General features: G+C 42.4%; 1 protein-coding gene across 1 annotated transcript in view; it reads right to left on the reverse strand.

The window, feature by feature from the left end:
- CDH12 (cadherin 12) overlaps positions 1–25,213 on the reverse strand; it is a 432,344-nt gene that overhangs the window by 5,893 nt on the left and 401,238 nt on the right. The window contains exons 8-11 of the mRNA XM_035126166.3: positions 23,155–23,408; positions 8,422–8,558; positions 5,056–5,177; positions 1,824–1,941 (exon numbers count right to left, since the gene is read on the reverse strand). Coding sequence (XP_034982057.3) covers positions 1,824–1,941; positions 5,056–5,177; positions 8,422–8,558; positions 23,155–23,408 — 631 coding nt within the window. The remainder of the gene's footprint in view (positions 1–1,823; positions 1,942–5,055; positions 5,178–8,421; positions 8,559–23,154; positions 23,409–25,213) is intronic.

Consider the following 25,213-nt stretch of genomic DNA (forward strand, 5'->3'; position numbering starts at 1 on the left):
CAGAAATCAAACTAGACACTCAATACCATTAGAACATTTGCCAGTAATCTCTGATTACGGTGAACGCAGGCCTCTGTGAGTGGTGTTTCTCTCACTTTCCCTGGTAGGGGCTGGCTTATCGCTCCTTTCCCCTGAATCAAAGAAATCCAGTGAGGAAGAAAACTGATGTAAAGATTAAAAGGATTAAGCAGGAAGTGAGATTAGAAACCAATTTGCTGGCAGGTCTGATTGGGATTGCCTGCGGTGCTCTCTCTCCTGCCTTATTATCTCTCCAACACTCGCTAGTTCACAGCATCTCCCACAACATTACATGTCTCTCTATACTGGATGTTTTTTCTTCCCTCTTTGAATGCTGCTGCAAAAGAATTGAGAGATGAACTGACAGATCCTGTTACCTTGTAGATAGGCTCAGATCCCAGTGGAGCCATCAGATGCTGAGTATCTGAAGACAAGTGTTGCTTTTAAGGGAACGTCTGTGGGTAGATGCTATGACATTATAAGTAGGCCTTGTGCAGTTTGCAGCCCAGTTAGGCTACAGCAGCCTTTGCCCTCCAGATGTTTTTGGACTCCAACTCCCATCAGCCTCATCTAGCATTGCGAAAGGTTGGGTTCTGTGGGAGTTGCAGTTCAACACCACACGGAGGGACACAGGTTGTCCTGCATGAAAAAAGATTTCATGCTGACTCACACACATGCCATGTTATGCATATTGTATAGTTCAGGACCTTTTTCTAAGACGGAACTCAAATCCGGCACCTTTCAGTTGGGTTCCGGCACCTCACAGGTGGGCGCCATTGCCATTCCAAGAGAATGAGAGAGGCGTTTGTGATGAGTTCCCACAGCTCTTTTTCTAGAAAAATAGTTCTGATATAGCTTATCATAGTTACCATCTCATTCTTTAGTAGGCACAAAGTTGGTAAGGACTTGGCTAGAATATACGAGTCCAATTGAGACTGAACGCAGGGGAGACAAGCACTGTACTTTTCACCACCCTACAGTCTAACTATATCCTTCACAGATGTGATAATAATCCGAGGGTTGATTGGTGGCACGGTGCACAGTAATTGCTGGATTTGCTTCACCATTGAAACCACAAGTGAAATTAGGATTTTAGATTTATAGCATCACTAAAGTACATACTTGGGACGCAGGTGGCGCTGTGGGTTAAACCAAAGAGCCTAGGGCTTGCCGATCAGGAGGTCGGCAGATTGAATCCCCGTGACAGGGTGAGCTCCTGTTGCTCGGTCCCAGCTCCTGCCCACCTAGCAGTTCAAAAGCACATCAAAGTGCAAGTAGATAAATAGGTACTGCTACAGCGGGAAGGTAAACGCTGTTTCCGTGTGCTGCTCTGGTTCACCAGAAGTGGCCTTGTCATGCTGGCCACATGACCTGGAAGCTGTATGCCGGCTCCCTCGACCAATAATGCGAGATGAGCGCCACAACCCCAGAGTCGGTCAAGACTGGACCTAATGGTCAGGGGTCCCTTTACCTTTAAAGTACATATTGGGTAACAACTTTTCCTTATCTCATTCAACCTCACTATTCTGTCTCTCTGATGGATTTCAAGCAAAAACAAACTGGGCAGGGCAGGAAGCTAACTCCACCACATTTTTTGTATAGTAGACCCCAGCTAGTAGACCCTCAACACTCCTTAGTCTATAAAGCACCGTTCTCATCTCCCTTGTGTGATATCTGAATGCATATTGAAGCAGCTCACTGTCTCACATATATATATATAGAAGGCTGTAGCCACCAGAATAACTGAACAACACAAATTGTTATCATCATCACCACCACCATCATTATCCAAAATAGAAACTTACTTCTGAAATCGTGGACTGTGAAATTTGGCTTTGAAGACACCTCAGGAGAGAGTCGAAAGGAGAATCTTTGTCCAGCAGGTGACAAATCCTTGTCTGCTGCACCGACAATCTGAATTACCTAAAACCACAATGGAATAAAAACTTCAGCACACATTTCTGTGTGAAAGGAAATGTCTTAATTTGATTAGCATGTTGTGGTACGTTCATTTGGACATAATGCACCAAACTAAAACATAGCTATGAGAGAAACTCAAAATGTAAAGCTTAAAGTTAACATAGGCTGCAGTGTTCAAACCCTCTGTAGCTATTTTCTGCAAGAGTTCTGACTTCATTTGACTGTCAGTTGCTGAGGTGTTCTAGAATATTCATGTTCTTATGGTTCAGTGCATCACCAGGTTGGGGTCACAGCTATGGCCAGGGGAGGGACCAATCCAGCCCAGGATCTCACCGGGCCCCTCAGGGGTATGGCAACTGACCTCTTAAAAATCAGGGTTGCACACCATTGCAGCATTCCTTCCCTTACAGACTCATACCTCAGGTTACAGATGCTTCGGGTTGCGTCTTTTCAGCTTGTGTCCCGCGCCGAACCCGCAAGTACCCAAATGGGTTACTTCTGGGTTTCGGCACTCGCGCATGCACAGAAACCCTAATTCAGGCTTTGCATGCGCAGAAGCGGGTTGCAAACGTGCCTCCCGCACGGATCACGTTCACAACCTGAGTGTTTACTGTAGTAGGATTTCCCAGCCCTCCCTCAGTTTTGAGAGTCTTCCACTGAGGCATCAGGTGGCCACTGGTTTACATGGCTAGGAATGAATTTTACTCTCAGTAACAGCTAGTCCTTGGTTGAGAGGTTTTCACCTTTTTTCTCAGTGGATGGCAAACTATTGTAATGTCACAACTTGGGCAGATTTGGCATGTGAAAGATATTGTTCTTTCCTGAGATTGCTTGTACAGTTGTACCTTGGTTCTCAAACGCCTTGGTACTCATGTGTTTTGGCTCTCAAATGCTGCAAACCCGGAAGTAAGTATTCCGGTTTGTTAACATTTTTCTGAAGCCGAATGTCCGACGTGGCTTCCGCTTAACTGCAGGAAGCTCCTGCAGCCAATCAGAAGTCGTGCCTTGGTTTTTGAACAGTTCTAGGAGTCAAACGGACTCCCGGAATGGATAAAATTTGAGAACTAAGGTATGACTCTATCTTAAATTGTTGTTATCCACCCTGAGGTCATTTATGATAAAAGGTGGGAAAGAAATTGTCCTGAAATGGGAATGTGTGCTTATGTTAAATTGCATGGAGTTCTTTCTTTGGCAATAGCTCTCTCATGTGATTGGCTGACTGTGAGTCATATGAGAGAGGTATTCCATTCTGTTGTGACTGTTATTCAAGTAACTGTCATTTTTAACTGCTTTCTGCTTCGCTCTCTCTGTGTGAGAGGAGAATAGCTGCTGAAAGAAACTTCGCAGGATACTGCTGAGGATGGTGTATGTTACTATGATCTGTCTGAAAAGAAATCCCTAAATGTTAATAGGGAGAAACCTGTGCTCTCTATAAGGAACAAAGTGAATAAATATGAGATTTTAGATATGTTCTCATTTTTGAGTCTGCACATTGCATATCATCAAAAATTAGATAGATAGAGAGATGATAGATAGATAAAATCTATCTATCCATCCATGACAAGCGTGGCCAAGTTTGACCATCCTCCATTCACTTCAACCTCTGCTATCTGCCTTGAGTGTAGGCTAAGCTGCAAGGCCTACAGCCCACCAAGTTAGCTCACTCTGCCACATGACACCGATCTCCCCCTTATCCTTGCACTTGGACCAGCTCATGTGCGGATGGTTGCAAGCATTCTCCTACAACTGCTGGCATTTTGATCATTTCAGACAATTTCAGTAGCACTTCTATGCATTTATTACATGCCAAACAGAAGCAATCACTGTGGAAGGGGCTCTTTAAACAGTTGCCATGGGCAGTTATTTAAACCAGTTACTAGCTATACTGAGGAGATTGAGGAAATGCTTTTTGTTTTTTGTTTGCTCCATAGGTGTAGTAATTCAAGTAACAGAATTGTTGAGGCTGCAAATTCCATCTCCTCTGGGCAATAGTGTTGAATGATGTGTTTTTTGTTTTTAAAAAGTGTTATGGCCCAGAGTCTTGGAACTCTCCATTTGATTCTCTAAGGCTTATAAACAGGACTATATACTGTAGAATATAACAGTGCAGATATCCTTATGTTTATTACCATTGAGCAGCACCTCAAGAAAAGTAGGGTTTGGGAAAACTTAATGGCCGGTGGGGGGTGGGAATGAGAAGCAGGGTTAGCAGAATTTACACCGGCCATATATTTTATTTTTCAGTCTGCTAACGTTTTGCTCATCCTGGCAAGGAAATTGCTGTCTTTTATGAGTTTTGTTCCCAGGCAAGGGGAACTTGTGATTATACTGCCTAACTTCAGTGGATCCCTGGAGGCCAGCTATATGTGGTGGCTGAATACATCTTTTGGAGAGTCACAGTTAATTTGCAGAACAGTTGCTGCACTATATTTTAAGGTGTCCACTGTACAAGAAATGCAGTTATCAAATACAAGCCTGAATGACTATTCACCCTGTTGTCTATTCAGCCTGCTGTCCATACATTTAAGACTGCCAGGTGCACCTCTGTTTCTGGTAGTCACCTCTGTTTCTGGTAGTCACCTCTGTTTCTGGTAGTCCCAGGCAGGTGGCTAAAAGAGGTGGTTTTTGAAGCTTTTAATAGACCACAACGTAGTTTGTGGTCTGTGTTTGGCTTGGTGGGTCACAGGGTATGTCTGCCTGATCCAATAAATACAGTTTTAAGACCGTGACTAATGGGATTCACTAAAAACTAGAAAGTTCCTGGTTAAAATAGCATCCCAGCCACAAACTTGCTATGTAGCTTTTGGCAAAGAGACTGTTTCCCCAGCTTTAGCTCCCAATATACAACATGGGGATAGGATAATACTGGCCCACTTTTCAGGGTTGTTGTAAGCATTGCTCAGATAAATATTATTTTTATTCTGAGTTGTCTTCAGTGCAGCCCTCTCTCTTTAGAAATGCATTCAATATATAAGTAAATAAAATACCTCAAATACTCAGAAATACAAGACCAATAGTTATTGTTAAGTTGCTTTTGTTGTTGGTTAACCACTGCACATGATTGCAATCATTCCTCATGACTAGATCCGCAGGTAACATTAAAAAGGAGAGAGATACCTGTCCTGGCCTTGCATTTTCACACACGTAGGACTCATAGGGCACTGCAATTTCAGGAGGAAATTCATTAACATCCAGGACATTTACGATGACGTTGACCTTGCTGGTTAATAGTGGATTGCCTATTAAGAAAAATAAATAAAAAGAAATTAGGTATACTTACGACATCTAAAGCAACATTATATATTCACATAAGGCACTGAAAGACGTAATTACAGATATATCTTAACATGGCCTTTCATATTGGTCTGGCAAATTGCTCACTCAAGAGGGTTTGAACCTAACAGTCATATGAAGTTGGGGCAGAGGACCAAGCTATATAATTTAAGCATGCTTATATAGAAACAGGCTGTGAAGCCTGTGCTCAATGGAGACTCTGTGTATGCTCTGAAGCTAATTTAATCTTCTGTTCACTATGCTGTTATTTGCAAACAAGTTTAACTCAGTAAAGCTATTATTCTTTTTATTGATGAAGACTCTGCATTATTAATTTAAGCTGTGTGTCATAGACATCAATGTGAAAAGTTAGCCATGACGAAGACTGCAATCCTAACCTCAGTTTTCTGGGAGAAAGCCCCATTTTATTCAATGGGACTTACTTCTGTAAGGACATATTTAGGTTTGCAGTCCAAGTTAAATCCCACTGATTTAACTTGGGAGCTACTTACTGTATTACTAACAGTTGTAATCCAACCCTATGTGCAACTACATATAAAAGGTAAAGGGACCCCTGACCATAGGTCCAGTCGTGACCGACTCTGGGGTTGCGGCGCTCATCTCGCATTATTGGCCGAGGGAGCCGGCCTCCAGCTTCCAGGTCATGTGGCCAGGATGACAAAGCCGCTTCTGGTGAAGCAGAGCGGCGCACGGAGATGCCGTTTACCTTCCCGCTATAGCGGTACCTATTTATCTACTTGCACTTAGATGTGCTTTCAAACTGCTAGGTTGGCAGGAGCTGGGACAGAGCAACGGGAGCTCACCCCGTTGCAGGGATTCGAACCACTGACCTTCTGATCGGCAAGCCCTAGGCTCTGTGGTTTAACCCACAACACCACCTGCATCCCTTGCATCTACATATACATAGGCTCTAACTAGCCAGCGCTGTGGTCATCTACACTTTCCCACAAAGGGAGATGGGCTTGTGCACAAGACTCCTTCTCCCACCTCATTGTTGAGGATATAGCCTATGTGCTGAGCCTATGCTCCTCTATACAAAATAATAATAATAATAATAATAATAATAATAATAATAATAATAATAATAATAATAATAATAATAAATCCCTTAGCACAGAAATTTGGCATGTCAGGTGTAAGGCTCAGCTAGATGATTTTGACACAGCTTCACCACTTCAAAGAGACCTAAACCCAGGTCATGACAGAAAAATATATACAGTATAACTTGGAATGGAAGAACTTGGTAAAAAGAACAAAACAGAATTTCCAACCCTAGAAACTATGTTATAGTTCGGCTTTTTTAGACAGAGTGTTCTGATCTGGTATTATATGGCCCAAAGTCAGCCAGCCAGCCTAGCTAAGAAAAACTAATCATTCACCTGTCACTTCATTTCTGTTACATATTCCCCATCATTGTCTTTATCAGCATAAGCTGCACCACATCTATTCTGGTAGCAAAAAGCCAACTTGATCTCTTGAGACTCGACAGAATTTCAAATCACTCCTAGTAAAGATTATTTGCTTTGAGAGAGCAGCGAGATAAGGATCAGTATTGCATCACCATTGGTTCTAAATACGGTAATGCTCCATCTCAAAGAGCCACAGATGCTTTTCAGGAAACAACTGTCAAGAGTGCTCTGGGGACGAGACAGGCACAGCTGATCCTGTAAACACCTGCTCTTGACCTTCATCTGGGTCTCCACGGAAAGTGACAAAGTCCAATTTCATTTGTACTTTCTGAGAGTTGACAGGAGTCCAGATGGCGAGCTTTATTTTTAACTACAAATGGGAGGGCAATCTTGACATTTCCCCATATTTGGAGATAAGTGTTCAAATTGACGTAACAGGCCATGATGGGAAATAACTGAGAAACTCAGAAGGGACCTTTGAGGTCATTTGTTTGATCTTCTTGTCCAGCACAGGATCTGCTGTGCAGGATACAACTACAGCCTTTGCTTAAAGACCTCCAGTGAAGTAGGCATCCCACTCCTCAACTATCAAATGGCTCATACTGTTAGGAGGTTTCTCCAAATATTTAGCTGAAATCTCCTTCGCTGCCATTTCTACCCATTGGTTTCAGTTATGGAATTTGGAGCAAGAGCAAACAGGTATGCTCCATGTTCAATGTGATAACCCTTCAGATATTTGAAGATCACTATTTAATTTTTAATCAAAAAAACCACACACAACATACTCATCAGGAACAACATTAAGACCACAATAAATTGTTAGAGGGGGGTGGGGGAATCATGTAATTCTGCATTATTGACTATCTGATGAAGAAGCAAGCAGAGCAGGAGAGAGAACATGATATATAGTTTCAGGAACAAATGTTCTGGATCACTGGGATAATTAATGCAGGACACTCACTGAAGTTCTTGAACTAGCAAGATTCTCCTAATTAAATATGTTTACAGTATTGAGAAAGGGATGCAGGTGGCGCTGTGGTCTAAACCACAGAGCCTAGGGCCTGCCGATCGGAATGTTGGCGGTTCAAATCCCTGCGACAGGGTGAGCTCCCGTCCCGTTGATCTGTCCCAGTTTCTGCCAACCTAGCTGTTCAAAAGCACGTCAAAGTGCAAGTAGATAAATAGGTAAATCTGGCGGGAAGGTAAACAGCATTTCTGTGCACTGCTTTGGTTTGCCAGAAGTGGCTTAGTCATGCTGGCCAAATGACCCAGAAGCTATCTGAGGACAAAGGCCGGCTCCCTTGGCCTATAGAGTGAGATGAGTGCCCCAACCCCAGAGGCGTCCGCAACTGGACCTAATGGTCAGGGGTATCTTGACCTTTACTTTACCTTTACAGTGTTGAGAGATCCAGCACAAGCTCATCGTAACCAAGTCCCATTGACTGACCAAGTCATGACTAGGTTTGATTCCACTGCTTTTAGCTACATCTAATTGTGATCAATTAGTTTTGTGAAAGCATGCCCAGAATGTCTAATCAATAACTATAAATCCTATAAGGACACTTAGGAAGTCATTTCATGGAATTATAGAAGTGTGGAGTTGGAAAGCTGAAACACAGACACACAGCAGAGACACAAAATTATTACTGCATGAACCACATGAAATAAATATATTCATTTTACCTTCCTACCCCCAAATGGGCCAAATGTGACCTTGCATAAAATGAACAAACCATGTAGGAAAGAGAATATTGGGTGGGTGTTTTCCTGCCATACTTACTAACTTTACTGGCAATTATGGACAAATTGTATTGTGCAGTGTTCTCTCTGTCCAGCAGTTCATTTGTGGCAATAGTTCCTTCCATTTCATCTATAGTAAAGTAGCTGTCCACATCATTCTTCCAGTCTATGAAGTACCTGCAGATGTGTTCCAGGGAGGGAAAGAAAAACAAGAAGGAAATAGCAATGCTTAGCTATCATAATAAAAGTTGGAGAGGTACAATCAATTTTGCTACTCTGGTTTCCCAGATTTATAATGAAGAAGCAGTGACTGCTTCAATGCCAAGTCTACCCACTAAATAAATAAAGGAATAAAGAAAGATGGACTTGAGAGGAAAAAAGTTAACCGAAAATATACTGTATAATAATCTTTGACTGAATTTTTGCCGTTCAAATTTGTGTTTTGGAGTACATGCCTTCTTCGCCCCCAAGACCACCAAAGTTTAGAACAAACCTTTTCAATGTACAGTCATGCCTCGGTTTAAGTACACCTCGGTTTGAGTATTTTCAGCTTAAGTACTCTGTGGACCTGTCTGGAATGGATTAATCCACTTTCCATTACTTTCAATGGGAAAGTTCGTTTTAGGTTAAGTACGCTTCAGGTTAAGTACGGACTTCCGGAACCAATTACACTCATACCTCGGGTTAAGTACGCTTCAGGTTGAGTACTCCGCGGACCCGTCTGGAACAGATTAATCCACTTTCCACTACTTTCATTTTTTTTAAAAAAAAATTTTTATTGGTTTTTATACGAAAAAAGACAAACATAACATACAATGTAAACTCTGTCCCTTCAGTTTCCCTCCACCCACAAGACCACTTCTGCCACCAGTGGTACCCGTGAGCGTTGGGAACCAAAGGGGTCCATTTTTGGCTTGGTTTGACCTCCCCCTCCTTCCTCCCCCCTCATCCCCTCCCTGCCACTGAGAGGACAGGGATGGAGGTTCTCTGAGGCTTGGTTTTCCCCCAGCTGATTCTTCAGCATAACAATCCAATTTAACAAAAAACAACAACAAAAAGACAATAAAAAAGAAAAAAGGAAAAAAAAGAAAAAAAAGAAAAAGGAAAAAAAAAAGAATTATAAATTCCCAAATCTTAATTTCTTAACATTGTAATTGTGACTTCCTCAAATCTCTTCCTCCTGGTTTTCCTAACTTCTCTAATTAATTGTGGCGGGTTTTCTACTCTAATTCAAAATCTTATTCTTACACTATTAACTTAATCCTCCTCCTTCTTCGTGCCGGCCTCCCACGAGCCCTCTTCTGCCACAAGAGAGGCTCGCGGGGCCCAGCACTTCAAAGGTTCCATTTTTTTGTGTCTGGGTTTCCCTCTACCCCCTCCCCTCCCCCCAGGGCACCCCCTGCCACTGGGTGCCACCAAGTAAAGAGAGAGAGACAGGCAGCTCTCTACTCAAACACCTATCTAAACACAAACTTATTCATATTAATCCAGAAATTCTTTCCTCGGCCCTTCTTCCAACTCCCTCCAGAAAGGTCAATTTTTACAACACTCTCCTTCCCCCCTCCCAATATCTTTTCCCCCAATTGAATCAGCATTCCTTAAACACGCCAAGATGTCAGAAACCGTCATTCAAAAACCAAAAAGCCTTTAAACTAAAATTCTCACCCCACGACAGTTCTTTCCCCCATGCAACTCCAGACCCCTATTCCCCCCTCCCCCTGCCTTTCCTCTCCCTCAATGACATAACTCCCCATTTCAGTCCCTCCAGGTTCCTTCTTTCCATTAATCTTCATTTCAATTTGCTTCTCCCTGTCACTCTGTTCTTCTTTTTCGAATCCTTGTTTTACCTCATCCACAAAATGTTTTTTATGGTCCAGATCACCTTCTCCTTTAACATCAAATTGTTGCTCCTCATACTCAGTCTCAGAGTCAAAATTATCAGAGTCAAAATTGTCCAAATCCTGATCTTGAACCTCATTTTCTAATAGTGATCCATTAGGATGTTGTCGTTCCTTGTAAATGTCCTCCCATATTTGTAGATAGTTCAGCACAGCCACCTGGAAGGCTTGAGAATACTTTGTTTTCATAGTTCTCCTAACCGCAGACAGGCAGAAGATAGAGGGCAAAGGGTGCTGGAAAATTCCTTGCTTTTACACGATCGGCTCCATCTTGGCTGATCTTCTCTTTTGTTTTTAACTCCATCAAAAATCCAGTCCCAATTCCAAATTTTTACTTCCACAGCAACACAATAAAATTCCTTAGTCTTTTAGCAATTTGGCAGCTTTTGACAGCTTTTGACAGCTGTCAAAATACTTTCCCCTTATTGATGCTAAACCTCAAGGGGTGCCGGACTCGGGAGCTGAGAAGGATTGAAAAAGTCTTTCTTTCTCTCGGGTTCACAATCCAAAAACTTTTTTCCTTTTTCGGCTTGAGGATATTTAATACGCCTCCCAATTTAGCCAATAGGAAGAGATCGACTTCCGTTTTTTTTAAAAAAAATCTCTCCTATTTTCGAGATTATTATTTTTTTAATAGTCCAAATGTAGATTCACTTACTTTGTATAGGTCTCTTATTTTTTTTTGAAGAATCCGCCGCTTGCTGGGTGAAGACTCGGAGCTTCGCCTCTCGGAGGTAAAATGGATCCCAAAATGGCTCCCGCGACTCCACTCCGCTGGCTCTCGATCGCTCTACTGAGCTCTCGGGCAGTGGAGGATTCGCGGAACGGAGCAGCTGCTGGGTATTGAGTCACCGGGACGCTCTTCCCGGTGCTTTTGTGGGGAGTCCGCTCGCTCTGCGGACTTCCCCCCCCTCCGAGAGGCCAGGGACTTCGGAACGCGAAGTCCCTGCGTCCTCCTTCCTCAGCGCGACGGACCGGAGGCCCACTTTCCATTACTTTCAATGGGAAAGTTCACTTCAGGTTAAGTACGCTTCAGGTTAAGTACAGCCTTCAGAACCAATTGTGTTTTTAAACCGAGGTACCACTGTATATTTGTTAATGCTCTTCATAAATCATAAATCCAATTTGAACACTTCATAAATCCAATTTGAACACTTGTTTTGCTGGCTGTATTCATAGTAACTTAGAAATGTTGTGGAAAAACAATGATCGCAGTATACAAAGTTGCCATAAAGTGAAAAGAAAGAATACAATCTGGACTTCCGGTCTGTCGCGGCGGAGAGAAGGACGCAGGGACCTCACGCGCCGATGTCCCTGCCCGAGAGCTCAATAGAGAGCCGGCGGGGTGGAACCGCGGGAGCCATTTTGGGCTATATCTTACCTCCGAGAAGTGAAGCTCCGAGTCCTGACCCGGCAAGCGGCAGATTCTTCCGAACAAATTTAAGCTTCCAAAAAGTAAGTGGAATTTGCGATCACGGACTTTAAATTCGTTAATTGGAAAATAGGAGAGGCTTTAAAGAAACGGAAGTCGGTCTCTTCCTAATGGAAAACTGGGAGGCGCTTTAAATAATCTTAAGCTGAACGGCAAAAGGCATCTGGGACTGTGGACCCGAGAGAAAGAAAGACTTTTTTGATCCCTCTCAACTCCCGAGTCCGGCACCCCTTGAGGTATAGCATTATCAAGGGGGAGAGTGCTTTGACAGCTGTCAAAAGCTGTCAAGCTGTCAAAAGACCGGGTGGATTTATCGTGCTGTTGAAATCAGTAAAAATTGACTGAAAATGTGGTAGAACTATTCAATTTTGGAATTAAGAATGGAGTTGTGATTGACTTAAAAGACAAAGGAAAAGAACAGCCAAAATGGAGTCGACCGTCTGAGGAAGGAATTTTCCAGCACCTCTTTGTTCTCCACCTCCTGTTTGTCTGCGGTCAGGAGAAATATGAAAACAAAGTACTCTCGAGCCTTCCAGGAGGCTGTGCTAAACTATCTACAAATATGGGAGGATATCTACAAGGAACGGCAACATCCCAATTTTTCAGCAGTCGAGGATGAAGTCCAAGTCCAGGATTTAGAGGAAAATTTGATTTTGGAGACTGTGGAGATTGAATCTGGATGCCAGGAGAAACAACTAGATGAAAATTTTAAAGAGGACTTGGACTATAAAAAATATGTTTGGGATGAAGCAAAGCATGGACTTCAAAAGGAAGAAAATCAAGCAGAGCAAGAAAATGAGAAGCAAAGGAATTTGAGGATTAATGGACTTGAAGATCCTGGAGGGGTTGAAATGTGGGGTGATGTCAGGGAGGAATGGGAAAGACAGGGGCAAGGGAGGACAAGGGTCTGGAGACGGATATGGGAAAGAATGGGTGTGGGGTGAATATTTAGTTAAAAAATTTTTTGTTTTTGGTTTCTGAAATTTTGGCCTGTTAACGGAAATGCTAATCCAATTGGGGGGAAAGACTTAGGGAGAGGAGATGGAGTGTAAAAATGAATGGAAAAAGCTGTGTTTTCTGGAGGGAGTTCTAAGAACGGCTTAGGAAAGAATTTAAGTTAATGTAAATTTTTGTAAGTTAAGTTAGGTTTAGGCAGAAAGCTGCCTACTCTCCTTTCCTTACTCTGAGATACTCAGTGGCAGGGAGTGCTCAGAGGGGTGAGGAGGGGATACAATGGAACCTTGTAAATGCTGTGCCCCACAGGTTCCTCTTGTGGCAGGAGGGGGCCTGTGGGAGGGCAGCATGGAAAAGGAGGAGGGTTGAGTTAATAATATAAGAAAAGGATTTTAAACTGAAATAGAAAACCCGCCATAAATTTTAGATTTTGTTTAAGGAAAACCAGGAGGAAGACTATCGAGGAAGTCACAAGTATAAGGTTAAGGTAATAAGAATTGGGGAGTTAAAATTCTCCCCTATTATTGTTATGTTTGTATTTGTTTAAGTAGCTTATGAATGAGCTGGGGGAAACCAATCCTCAGAGCTCCTCCATTCCTGTCCTTTCAGTGGCAGGGGGGGGGAGGAGGGGGGAGGCCAAACCCAACTTACAATGGACCCCTTTGATTCTCAAAGCGCACGGGTTTCACTGGAGGCAGAGGTGAACCAGTGGGTGGAGGGAAAACGAAGGGACAGTGTTATATTGTATGTTTGTGTAGTTTGTTTAGTTTTGTTTGTAAAACTAATAAAAATTATTATAAAAAAAAGAAAGAAAGAATACAATCTGTAAACGAGTGTCATATGGAAAACAGTGTCACGTGTGAATAGTTTCATTTGTATCTTGTTACCTATTTATAATGGGACACACCCTGCGACGGGGTGAGCTCCCGTTGCTCGGTCCCAGCTCCTGCCAACCTAGCAGTTCGAAAGCATGTCAAAGTGCAAGTAGATAAATAGGGACCGCTACAACGGGAAGGTAAACGGCGTTTCCGTGTGCTGCTCTGGTTCACCAGAAGTGGCTTTGTCATGCTGGCCACATGACCTGGAAGCTGTACGCTGGTTCCCTCGGCCCCTAATGGTCAGGGGTCCCTTTACCTTTATCTTTACCTATTTATAAAAGCTTATAGATGGGTATGTTTGGTGTCTTCTGCCTGAACTGTGAGGTTGGAAGGACACAATTCTTGGCCAAGAATAAAGCTTGAAGTTTTGCCTCAATGCTTTGTTTATTGACTCTGCGAGGCAATGAAGCAATGGTGATTTCCCATCACAGTAAGCATGCTTCACCATGTACTTTCATTGTTTATTGCTGTTTTATGATTATTTTATAGATTAAAGCTACACTGATTTATGCTGTTGATTGTAAACTGCCTTTTATAGAGAGGCGGGATAAAATGCTGCAAATAAATAAATAGAAAACCTCCTGAACAGCCAGACATACAAATCTATCTCTCAAGTTCTATAACATTGAGAATCTTAGAGGCTGTCACAGGTTGTGCTCTTTTGAAAACAAACTATTGTGTTGATATTTCAGGAGGTGGTTCAGTTTTAACTTATTAGGGAGGATATGAAAAGAGCTTATCTCCCATCAGATGTCAGAGAGATAAAGAATTGCACAACTTTTAGAAAACATCTGAAGGATGTTCAGGGAAGTTTTTATGTCAGACATCTTATTATTTTTTAGAATTTTGCTAGAAACTTCCCAGAGTGGCTGGGGAAACCCACCCAGGTGGGTGGGGTATAAATAATAAGTAGTAGTAGTAGTAGTAGTAGTAGTAGTAGTAGTAGTAGTTGAATGGCTTGGGTAAGGCAAGTGTCTCCTACTACTCTCATGGGATATGGGAGATCACCAAAGAGAGATTAAGTATCACAGAACTGATCTCACACAAAGGTAAGACACACAGTTGCAGTCAAAATCTGGATTTTTTTGTTTTGTGGGCTTGGGAACAATTTATCCATTGCGCTTCAACATTCCTCCGGTTTAGCTCATAAAAAATATGAGCTCCACAGAAGTGCAACAATTTCCAAATATCCCAAGTAAGAAAAAGTTTCTGGAAATGTTTCAGAGTTAATCCTCTCAGATCCAAAAACAAATCATTTCTCAGTTCCTGTATTGTCTTCACCACCTCATTTCCTCAAACGGTGGCTTACGGAACTGTCCAAAATCATGAAAATTAATAAATAAATACAAATTGGCTCAAGCAAGTGGGTGGGAACTGAGTTGGCACCTCCACAGCAAATAGGAGTGTGGATTTTGCCTTGCAAATACAGAATGTGGAATGTTGATTGTAATTTAATAAGAATTCTATTTCAGCCTTCCACTATCTTCAGCTAGGCAAAAAATAACAGCAAATGCCACAGAGAGAGCCATAACAAACTGTGAGTACCTATTTGGTGATGGATTACTGAAACATTACTCATGCTGTTAAGACTCATGTTTGCTCTGACAGAGGATCTGCAAGTCCGGCTCTATGATTTGCTGTTATATATTGCAGGGCGGGCTAGCAAATATTCCAACAGGGTTATTGTGGCCCATTTAAAATCCTTTCATGTCTTCCTTTTTCAAGAAATTTGGGTGCTACAGGAAACATTTTTTGAATAGTTTCACCTTCCATACACAGTCTAACTGACAGGGGTCAGCAAACTTTTTCAGCAGGGGGCCAGTCCACTGTCCCTCAGACCTTGGGGTGGGGGGGACTGTATTTTGGGGGGAAAATGAACAAATTCCTATGCCCCACAAATAACCCAGAGATGCATTTTAAATAAAAGGACACATTCTACTCATGTAAAAACACGCTGATTCTCGGACTGTCTGCGGGCTGGATTTAGAAGGAGATTAGGCTGGATCCGGCCCTCGGGCCTTAGTTTGCCTACCAATTGTCTAACATAAAGTAACAATTAACCATCTGGAACCATGCGGTTCCATTGCCCAATTGGTTTTCTTTCAATGCTCAATGGTATCTATAGTTGAAGGAAACCTGAGAAATAGATGCATATATACAAAGAGCTGCTTTTTACTTTATATATGCTTATGTTAAAATTCTAACCACCTCCCAAACTGCTGGGAAAACAAAACTTGATCTGTGCTCTGTTTGACAACATGCCACTACTGTGTTCTTTTGTGGCACTTTAATGAGACACATGCAGGAAGGATTGTGCTAATTTCACAACGGTTGTCATTGGGGAGCCTGTGCTTGAAGAGTAATTGTCACTGAGGTGAGAGAGGAACATTGCAACATTTCACCCATTGTTAGTAGCGGCTGGCCCCTTTGAGCAACAGGTGCATTGCCCCACCAACCACAATTGGCCTTCAGCTGCTCCCCACCTGCCTGCCTTCTTTCTTACAACCAGTTCAGGGTGTGGTACTTCTGCTTAGTCTCAGTGCTGCCCCTTGCAGAATTCAGCAGGGCAGAGAATGGAGACAAAACTACACCTCCCCCGCCCCAAAAAGGGGGCTTAAAATACCCTTTATTAAAAAAACAGAAGCCTTTTGGTTAGGAATTGTAGGTGCAGAGATACCGAAGGAACTGGAAAGACTGTTTATGTACGCTACAACAGCTGCAAGGATGCTTCTTGCCCAGAGCTGGAAAAACGACAAGATAGCTACTAGGGTGGACTGGCAGAAGAAATTATTGGATTATGCAGAGATGGCAGGATTAACCGGGAAAATCAGAAATCTGGAGGATCAAAACTTCAACAAAGAATGGGGCAAATATATATTGTACTTGAAAGACCACTTGAACTCTTTGGCAGGCTTTAAATAATTATTGCAATGACACATAGACTTTGGATATAATGGAGAATGGTAAAAATAGATGGACTTACAATATGCAGTTTAAAAAGGTTATTCAAAAAACCCACAAAGGGGAGGAGGGAAGTTTCGGGATTCGGAACAATCTTGTGCAATTCTAATATTTGTAATAACATTATCTGTGCGAAAGAATTTGTATAATCAAATAAAAACTTCAAAAAAGACAGAGAATGGAGACAAAACTAGAATGAGTTGCCTCTGCCTTGGCTCTGGCTTCCCCTACTGTTGGCCTCCTTTCTGCCGTACCAGCCCCAATGGACAATAGCCATCTTCCTGGCTTAGGCCCATATTGTGATAGGTAACCTTGTTGGATGTTTTTCCATTTACACAGGCTAAGAAGTGCATGTGTCTGCACGTGAAAATATCTTTCATCACTCAGGCAGACACCAAGTTTTTGAATGCTCAAATCCAAATGAGATGATTTGTTTGTTTTCTTTCCCTGCTGCTTTCATGACGAGAGATATGTCACAAGTTCTGCTGACCTGAACAAACACCATTTTACTGTGAGGGCCCGATGAGCAAAGCAATTATTGATTTGACAGGATGCAAAACTAATTTACATGGGTAGTCCTGCAGGGAGTGAGAAAACCTAACGCGGCTAATGCTTCCAAAATAGCAGTACATTTCATATTCCTGTTTTACCAAACAGCTCTACATAGGGGGGGGGGGGGAGAGAGAGAGAGAGAGAGAGAGAGAATTTGCTGCATTCAGATTAAGAAGCACTTCCTAACTGTTGTCTACACATTTCATTGCTCCTCGCCATGCCCTTCTAAGATGCACTGTGCATTTGCTTAACAAATGCTCCTGTCATCTCCATTGTCAGCTTTGCATTTCTCATAATGAGCTAAACGGTTTATCAAGAAATGTTGATCTTTGAAAATGCTTATTCAATTCTAATGTTTCACAGGCTGCTGGGTTATGGGGGCAATGATACTTGACTCAGAACGTGGGGTGGGTGGGGAGACAGAATCATGCCCTCTGTTTTAATAACACCACAGATGTTTTGACATGATTTCCAGCGAATGATACAGGCATCTGAATCTGTTTTAATAAAATGGCATCAGTATAATGAATGAATTGAATATACATTGAGTTCCATGAAAACAGCTGCTTTGCCCATGCAATCCCATTCATTCATACAAAATAACATGGGGAAATGTATCTTGTTCACTACGAACTAAAATCTGTGGTGATTTCTGAAACTTCAGCATTTTTTCCCCTTCATTCCCAAGTACCAACTGCTACAGAATATGTACACAAAGGCCCCTTTAAATTCTATTCTACTGTATTGGTGTAGTGGGCTGCATGTCAAAGGCTACACATGGATCCTGCAGGCAGGATCCAATGTGCTCTGTCAGTGAAAGGCTTTAAGCTTCAAAGGGATGCAGGTGGTGCTGTGGTCTAAACCACCGAGCCTCTTGGGCTTGCTGATCAGAAGGTTGGTGGTTCGAATCCCCAAGATGGGGTGAGCTCCCGTTGCTCTGTCCCAGCTCCTGCCAACCTAGCAGTTCTAAAGCACGCCAGTGCAAGTAGATCAATAGGTACTGCTGCAGCGGGAAGGTAAACAACGCTTCCGTGCACTCTGGTTTCCGTCACGGTGTCCCGTTGCACCAGAAGTGGTTTAGTCATGCTAGCCACATGACCCAGAAAGCTGTCTGTGGACAAACACCAGCTCCCTCGGCCAGAAAGCGAAATGAGCGCTGCAACCCCATAGAGGCCTTTGACTGGACTTAGCAATCCAGGGGTCCTTTACCTTTACGCTTGCACAGTGAAATTCCTCTTTCTCCTCCCTCTGCCCTTACCTAAATCTGTTCTAGGGTTTCCCCTAATCAATAGACTTTAGGCTATTGAATTTCAGCAGCCCTCCTGCCTCTCCCCTTCTGTTTTAAGTCATTGTTGCAGGACCCTCTGTGACACTTGATTCAGCTCAGCGCCCAGTGCTGGTAAACTGGTCACACTCCCCATAGCCTGCCTCGGGGGTGGGGAGAGATAGGAGGGAAGATCCATTGTATAAGTGTACGGTAAATCCTTGCACAGATGGACATATTAACTGGATACCACACACAATACGGAACAACTAAATTCTGAGACTCCTAAATCCTTAAAATGTGAAGTGAACCCGTGTCATGCATCTGGTACACATCCTCTCAGGATTTCTCAATTTCATCTTCATTCAGTGCTTGCCTCTCTATTTCTATATTCCTGACAGCTTTGATCTTCACCCAATAAACTCGTTCCTTCGCTGAAACTTTGACTGCTTTGATTCTATCCAAACAAGAAAAATAAACCTCAGCATTCTTGATGACTTCCTGCAAAACAGTTTTCCTCCTTCTCTATTCTTTAAATAAGTGGATTTTCTTTCTGCTATCATTTAGCTATTATCTTCTGATCCCCATATGTCAAAGCTAACAGATTTGAAAGTGCCTTTTTTGCCTGATAAAGTGTAATAAATTGCCAGGACTAGTGTTACTTCTGCTAATGTGAGCTGTTTTGAACTGCTTTGTTCTCTGGAGTTGTGCCATCTGCTGCAGAAAGCACAGATCTATCTTTTGTTCCTGTCTCCATTGTTTTGCAGATTACAGATTTGTGTAATAGGCATTGTGATGGCGAGAACTGTGCCTGGAAAACATCTCAGAGAAAATGAATTAATTTGCAATGAAACTATACTGCACAGCACATTATATTGCCTATTGCATATGAGAACACTTATTGTCTTCCACTGTCTTCTTAAGGACCTATTTTCCAGTCCCCCTCAACTGCATTATGCTTTACAAGTTCTTTCTTTAAAATATTATTAAAGTGACATAGGCCATTATTTACCCTGACAAGGCAAACTAGGTTTTAAAAAGCTAACACAGCATAATGGTTGTAAGACATACTTGGAAGTTGTAAGCACACACAACTGTTTGCAACTAATTTATGCTTTTGCTAACTTCTGTTTATTGACTTTTTAGTTTCAATTAGAGGAGATAAACCTTATGGAGTACTGAAATCTAATACATCAGTAACTAACAACTGCATATATTTTCTTTCCTTCTGTTAGGCCAATAGATAAATAAGCAGGATCAGCTTAATAAATAGGAAATGGGGGTCTTGACAATTATCCTTTTCAAATAAATGAATTGCAGTATCTCCGCATCAGCACTCCTACATATTAAAGCACCGAAGGCATTTTCTGCAAAAAATGCAAGAGTGCAGTCAAAACCTACAGACCTTTTGAAACCTTTAGAGTTCATTTATGTGGACCAAGAAGTGCCCTGGTTATTTAACCTAAGGGGGGGGGACCAGCCTTCATTTAAAAATCAAGATTCTAGTCCTTATGGTTGCAGTGATGTTCACTTGAAACTGGGTGGTGGAAAGCAACTGTAAAGAAGGCCTTTTGTGGCCACAGTAATGACCCCAAAAGCTCTGTCTTCTCTCCACCTACACATTAAACACGGCTAGTAAAAAGCAATTTCCTAATCAAAAGCCCTTCAGCATTTTTCAGGCATCAGCTTTCAGACAGCATTTCCAAGCTAGTGTCAGTTAGGGTGATGCCATGCCTTTGGCCTTTTCCCATCACTGCGGTTTCTTTCCCCCTCTGTGGCTATCCAGTTTTAAATCTCTGTTGTTTTATGGGACAGATTGGAAGGTGCTGCTTTCAAACGAATGTGCTACAGCCTAGTCCAGGCATCCCCAAACTGTGACCCTCTAGATGTTTTGGCCTACAACTCCCATGATCCCTAGCTAACAGGACCAGTGGTCGGGGAAGATGGGAATTGTAGTCCAAAACATCTGGAGGGCCGAAGTTTGGGCATGCCTGGCCTGAATTTCCACCACGCTGACCTCCGTTCCATCTCAACCCTCCTGATCCATAGGAGAGAACATCTCATGGGCTCTATGTGAGTTTCCCTATATCTGCATCTAGATCTAATACAGTGGTACCTTGGTTTTCGGACGTAATCCGTTCTGGAAGACTGTTCAAATTCTGAAACACTTGAAAACCGAGACTCAACAGCCGGCCTCCGGATCTTGCACTCATCAGAAGCCGCGTGGCATGTTTTGAGGCGTGTTTGAAAACCGAAGCATTTGCTTCTGGGTTTACGCCGTTCGAAAACCAAAATGTTCGGCCTCTAAGACGTTAAAAAACCAAGGTACCACTGTATTTTTTTTCTAGAAAAAAGGTGCCAATACTACGTACCCTTGAGTACCCCAAGAAAAAAGCACTGTCTATATCTATATATGCTTTCCTTTCAGAAACTCCAAGTGTTGATCCATGAACTCATCCTTGGTTTCTCAGCAAAACTACCTGCTTGTACCCTTTTCCTGATCTGCCATGCCTCCTGCAGCTCCACTTTCTGTGCTCCCTTGCCTGCCAGGTTCTCTTTCCAATCAGGTCCTTAGTCTCCTTGCTTGTGCTCAATTCCCCATTCTCCATACTCCCTGTCCTGTTCCTCTGCCTCCACCCCCACCCCAAAAGACCAAACAATTGTTCAATTTATATTTATCAGCTGTAGTTTGCAAAAGCTGTGTATCTGATCTTCAATTTTATCAGAATGTTTGTGAGTACCCCATGACATCACAGCAGTCAACCAATGCCTTGGGTTATGAGCGAGAGCAACAATATGGGGAGGGGGAACTGTGGTTATCAAGGCTAGCCCCACTCCCAAAAGCCTTTAGGTCAAATCCACCTGTTGCACTGTTGAAACCTAAGACTGATGATCAAACTCTTGGGTTTAGAATATGGGTCACTTTGCTCAGCCTCTAACAATGGACACAAGGCAGCAAATAGTTGATACTTACCTTAAAGATCTTTCAGAGCACGTCTATCATCTTGACACTAAAATAATCTGATTTTTGGAATCAGATGTAGGATGCTTTACTGGAGTGAACCAAATTAAATGTGTCATAAGCCAATTTACTAAAGTGATATTTAAGAACTGCCTTGCTTTCATCAACCGTAAGCACATGGTTCTCTGTTGGACAGCTTATTATTTAAATTTAAATGAGGCACTGTATCTTAAGCCATTGATTGTTCATTTTCACAATAAGAGGGTTAAACACTGCCAATGAGGCAGAGCATGTAAAGCCAATAACCTAGCTTCATCCCTTGAAATCCAGATTTATTTTAAATGTTTTCAGGTAGATATTTTTTGTGGCATTTCTAAGCATCCTAATCCTAAATTGAATTACATTTGTGCTGAAGCACACTTACTCACAAACTTATTTGGGATTATTATTAGTGACATTATTAACAGAGGTCATTAACCTGCCACATGGCATTTTAAAGAATTAAAGAACCAGGTCCTTGACTTGTGGGGCTTGCAAACTAAAAATAAAAATTAGGGAAAGGAAGAAAAGGGAAGGCAAATGTAGAAGAGAAAGATTATGCATAAATGTTCAGAAAATGATGGATGCAGTGTTTGGAGAGGAAGCTGGACATTTGAGGGATGGGCTGATCAGCTTATTCCATCCCCTTGTGGTCTCACTGACACTCACTCATAGCTTTGCTCCATCCTGTTTCATCCCTTTGCAAGTCATTCCAATCCATGGTTTGAGGGTGAGCAGAATGGTCATGTGTAAGAAATCAACAGAAGCCAGTTTGGGGATTCCCAAAATTCAGGGCTAGCCCACGACATTTTGTCACTGTGAGCAAAATGTGCTGAAGCTGCCTCTCTCTGTTACTCCCTGCCCACAGATCAGCATCCCTCCCTCTGCTACTGTGCTGCTGCTAGCCCCGCCATTGCAACTGTGCCCTCACCTATGGCTGTGCCCGCGCTGTCAACATGACACAGCTGTGAGGGCACAGTAGGTGCAGCAGTGAGGGCAGTGGTGCTGTCCTGGTGGCTTGAAAGTCCTGGTGGGGCTGGCAGTAGCACGAAAGCAGGGGATGAATCTTCCACCTGAGGCAAATGACCTCACCTTGCCTCATTCATGGGTCATAGAATCATAGAGTTGGAAGAGACCACAAGGGCCATCCAGTCCAACCCCCTGCCAAGCAGGAAATACCATCGAAGCATTCTTGACATATGCCTGTCAAGCCTCTGCTTAAAGACCTCCAAAGAAGGAGACTCCACCACACTCCTTGGTAGCAAATTCCACTGCCAAACAGCTCTTACTGTCAGGAAGTTCTTCCTAATGTTTAGGTGGAATCTTTTTTCTTGTAGTTTGAATCCATTTCTCCGTGTCTGCTTCTCTGGAGCAGCAGAAAACAATCTTTCTCCCTCCTCCATATGACATCCTTTCATATATTTGAACATGGCTATCATATCACCCCTTAAACTTCTCTTCTCCAGGCTAAACATACCCAGCTCCCTAAGCCGTTGCCAACCATCCCCTTCCATTTGTTAAACATTATACAGACATACATTGACCCCTGATGGGGTTCTAACACATGCTTTAGACTGGAAGCCTTACTTTTGGGCTCCAGGACTTGGGAAACCTTTGTCATTCCACTACACTTGAAGTGTGGGATCCAGAAGGTTCCTCCAGATTGTAAATGCTCTGGATTCACCAGATTTATTTTTTTTTCTTGGAGAAGGACCAAACTGCTAGCCCCTCGTTTTGAAACGGAATTTAACTGTTCCTGAGGTTCATGTTGTTTTATGTATTTATATATCCAGTCTCACTGACAGTTTGGGAAGACAAGGAGCATTTTCTCACCTGACGACACTGCTGCCAACATCAAGGTCCTGGGCAGTAACAGCTCCAATAATGGTCCCGACCGGAGTATCTTCATAAACCTCCATTGTGTATAAAGGTTTGCTGAAAATAGGCGGTTCGTCCATGTCCAACACATTGATCTTCACCGTAGCAGTATCCTTGAATGGGCCCACAGAATGGAAGCGATGGTCAAGATGCACATTTGATGCCTCTACTTTAAAAGTGTATGCCTTCTTTGTTTCAAAGTCCAATGGCTACAATAAAGAGGAATGCAAAATACAACGTCAGAACAAGGACTTAAAAGAAGAAGTCTAAAACCACTGGATGAGAGAGAAAATATATATGCATATTTAAAATATTTAATAGAGGACCGTTTTGCTTAGTATGTTTATACTGAATATGCATTTTGGTTTTGGGTGGGGAGGAAGGGACCAATGGCAGACAGGAGGGCCTGCAGCTCAGTAGAACAGTATGTATTTTACATACACAATGTCCTTAATTCAATCATTGGAGTCTCTCAGAGTTAGCCCATGTGGCCATCCCTGCTTGCAAAGCTATGAAATCCCAACTCCAATCATCATTGCTAATGGTCAGGGATGATGGGAGTTGTAGTACACAATTTTTAGTGGTTGCCATATCCGATACCCATGAATCAAAGGAGTTCAAGAAAAAAGAGCTAGGATACACCTTGGCCATTACATGTCTGAATTATGGGCCATTGGTTTGAATTCAGTTTGTGATAAATTTTTGGCGGCTCAGCAATACAGCAGTGAAATGTGGCCCTCTTGGTTCTTTTGGATCTCAGTGGTTCCAGTATCACCAACCACAATGCTCTCCATCACCTCTTCTCTCACACTCTGTTTCCCCAATCAGCTTGGTTTAATTTGTCAGAAAATATTGTTGTGGGTGGCAGGAATGGTTATCTGTTTAAATTTACTGAAAAACTATGGCAAAAAGAGCTAATTGGATGGTTGTCATTTTGGAAGAGGCATGCTTCCTTTCCCCAGCCACCTAGAGTGGCATGGGGAGAAGCTTTTGGCAGAAGGAAAGGCATGCTAGGCTGTGCAGACACATATAACATTCACGTGTGCCACCCAAAATGCCAGCCTCTTCATCCTGCAGCCCCCCTTTATGTAGCAATAAAATAAATATTGAAGCATTCAGCAGGCGATTCTGGCGTTAGAGGGAACAGTGGATCAAAATACCAGCATGGTGGAAGGGGGAGGAATCAGGAGCTGCTTCAGTAATTATTTTTAGAAGTATTGGGGTGGGGAGGAAATCTCGAAGTTATGACCTGAGAATTCTATACATAAAGCCATGGATCACTGCCCACTTTACACCCTACCTTCCACCTCAATATGCCGTAATGAATGTTTTTATGTCTTATACTGCCTGAGGCTGACAAGCATGACAGAATATCTACGTATACTGTGAATCAATCAGTTCCACCATTCAGCATGAGTCCAGGTAATTTACCAACACGATGGTCTGAAATCTTTTTATTTGCCGAGCACAGTCTTGTCCTTGCTCAATCATTCCTATCAGAACTATCGTTTCTGTCCCACAACTACCCCATTATACGTCCAAAAATAATAATATGTTGCCTTTTTTTTTAGATCGCACACACACACAAGAAGTCTATACGGCTACCCTGCTGCTGACAAAAAAGAAACAGAGGCTCTACAGACATTTAACTGGATTGGGCCACCTCATTTCTTGTGCTGGTTTACTGTGGATGCTTAGCTAGCAGTGACATCTCGTGGTCAGCTTTAGGAACATCACAAAAGCATTGTAGTTATAAAATGCATGGAACAGAGAGGAGATTAGAAGGAACTGAAATTTACAGTTTTGCAATGTACAAAAATTAATGCATATTTTTGAATTTTCTGTTGCAATTACTGGTAGTCATGTTCTACCAATATCCTACCTGCCATGAATCCAATCTCTGCTTTTTATAGCACTGACATATAAAACAGGTTTATTATGAATTTGCAAGGGATTAATAGTCACTCTAAGAAAGGAACAAAAAAAAACAAGTTTTGGAAAGTGTTTGAATAAT

Source organism: Zootoca vivipara, chromosome 8 (assembly GCF_965207765.1).
Source record: "Zootoca vivipara chromosome 8, rZooViv2.hap1.1, whole genome shotgun sequence".
Taxonomy (NCBI): Eukaryota; Metazoa; Chordata; class Lepidosauria; order Squamata; family Lacertidae; genus Zootoca; species Zootoca vivipara.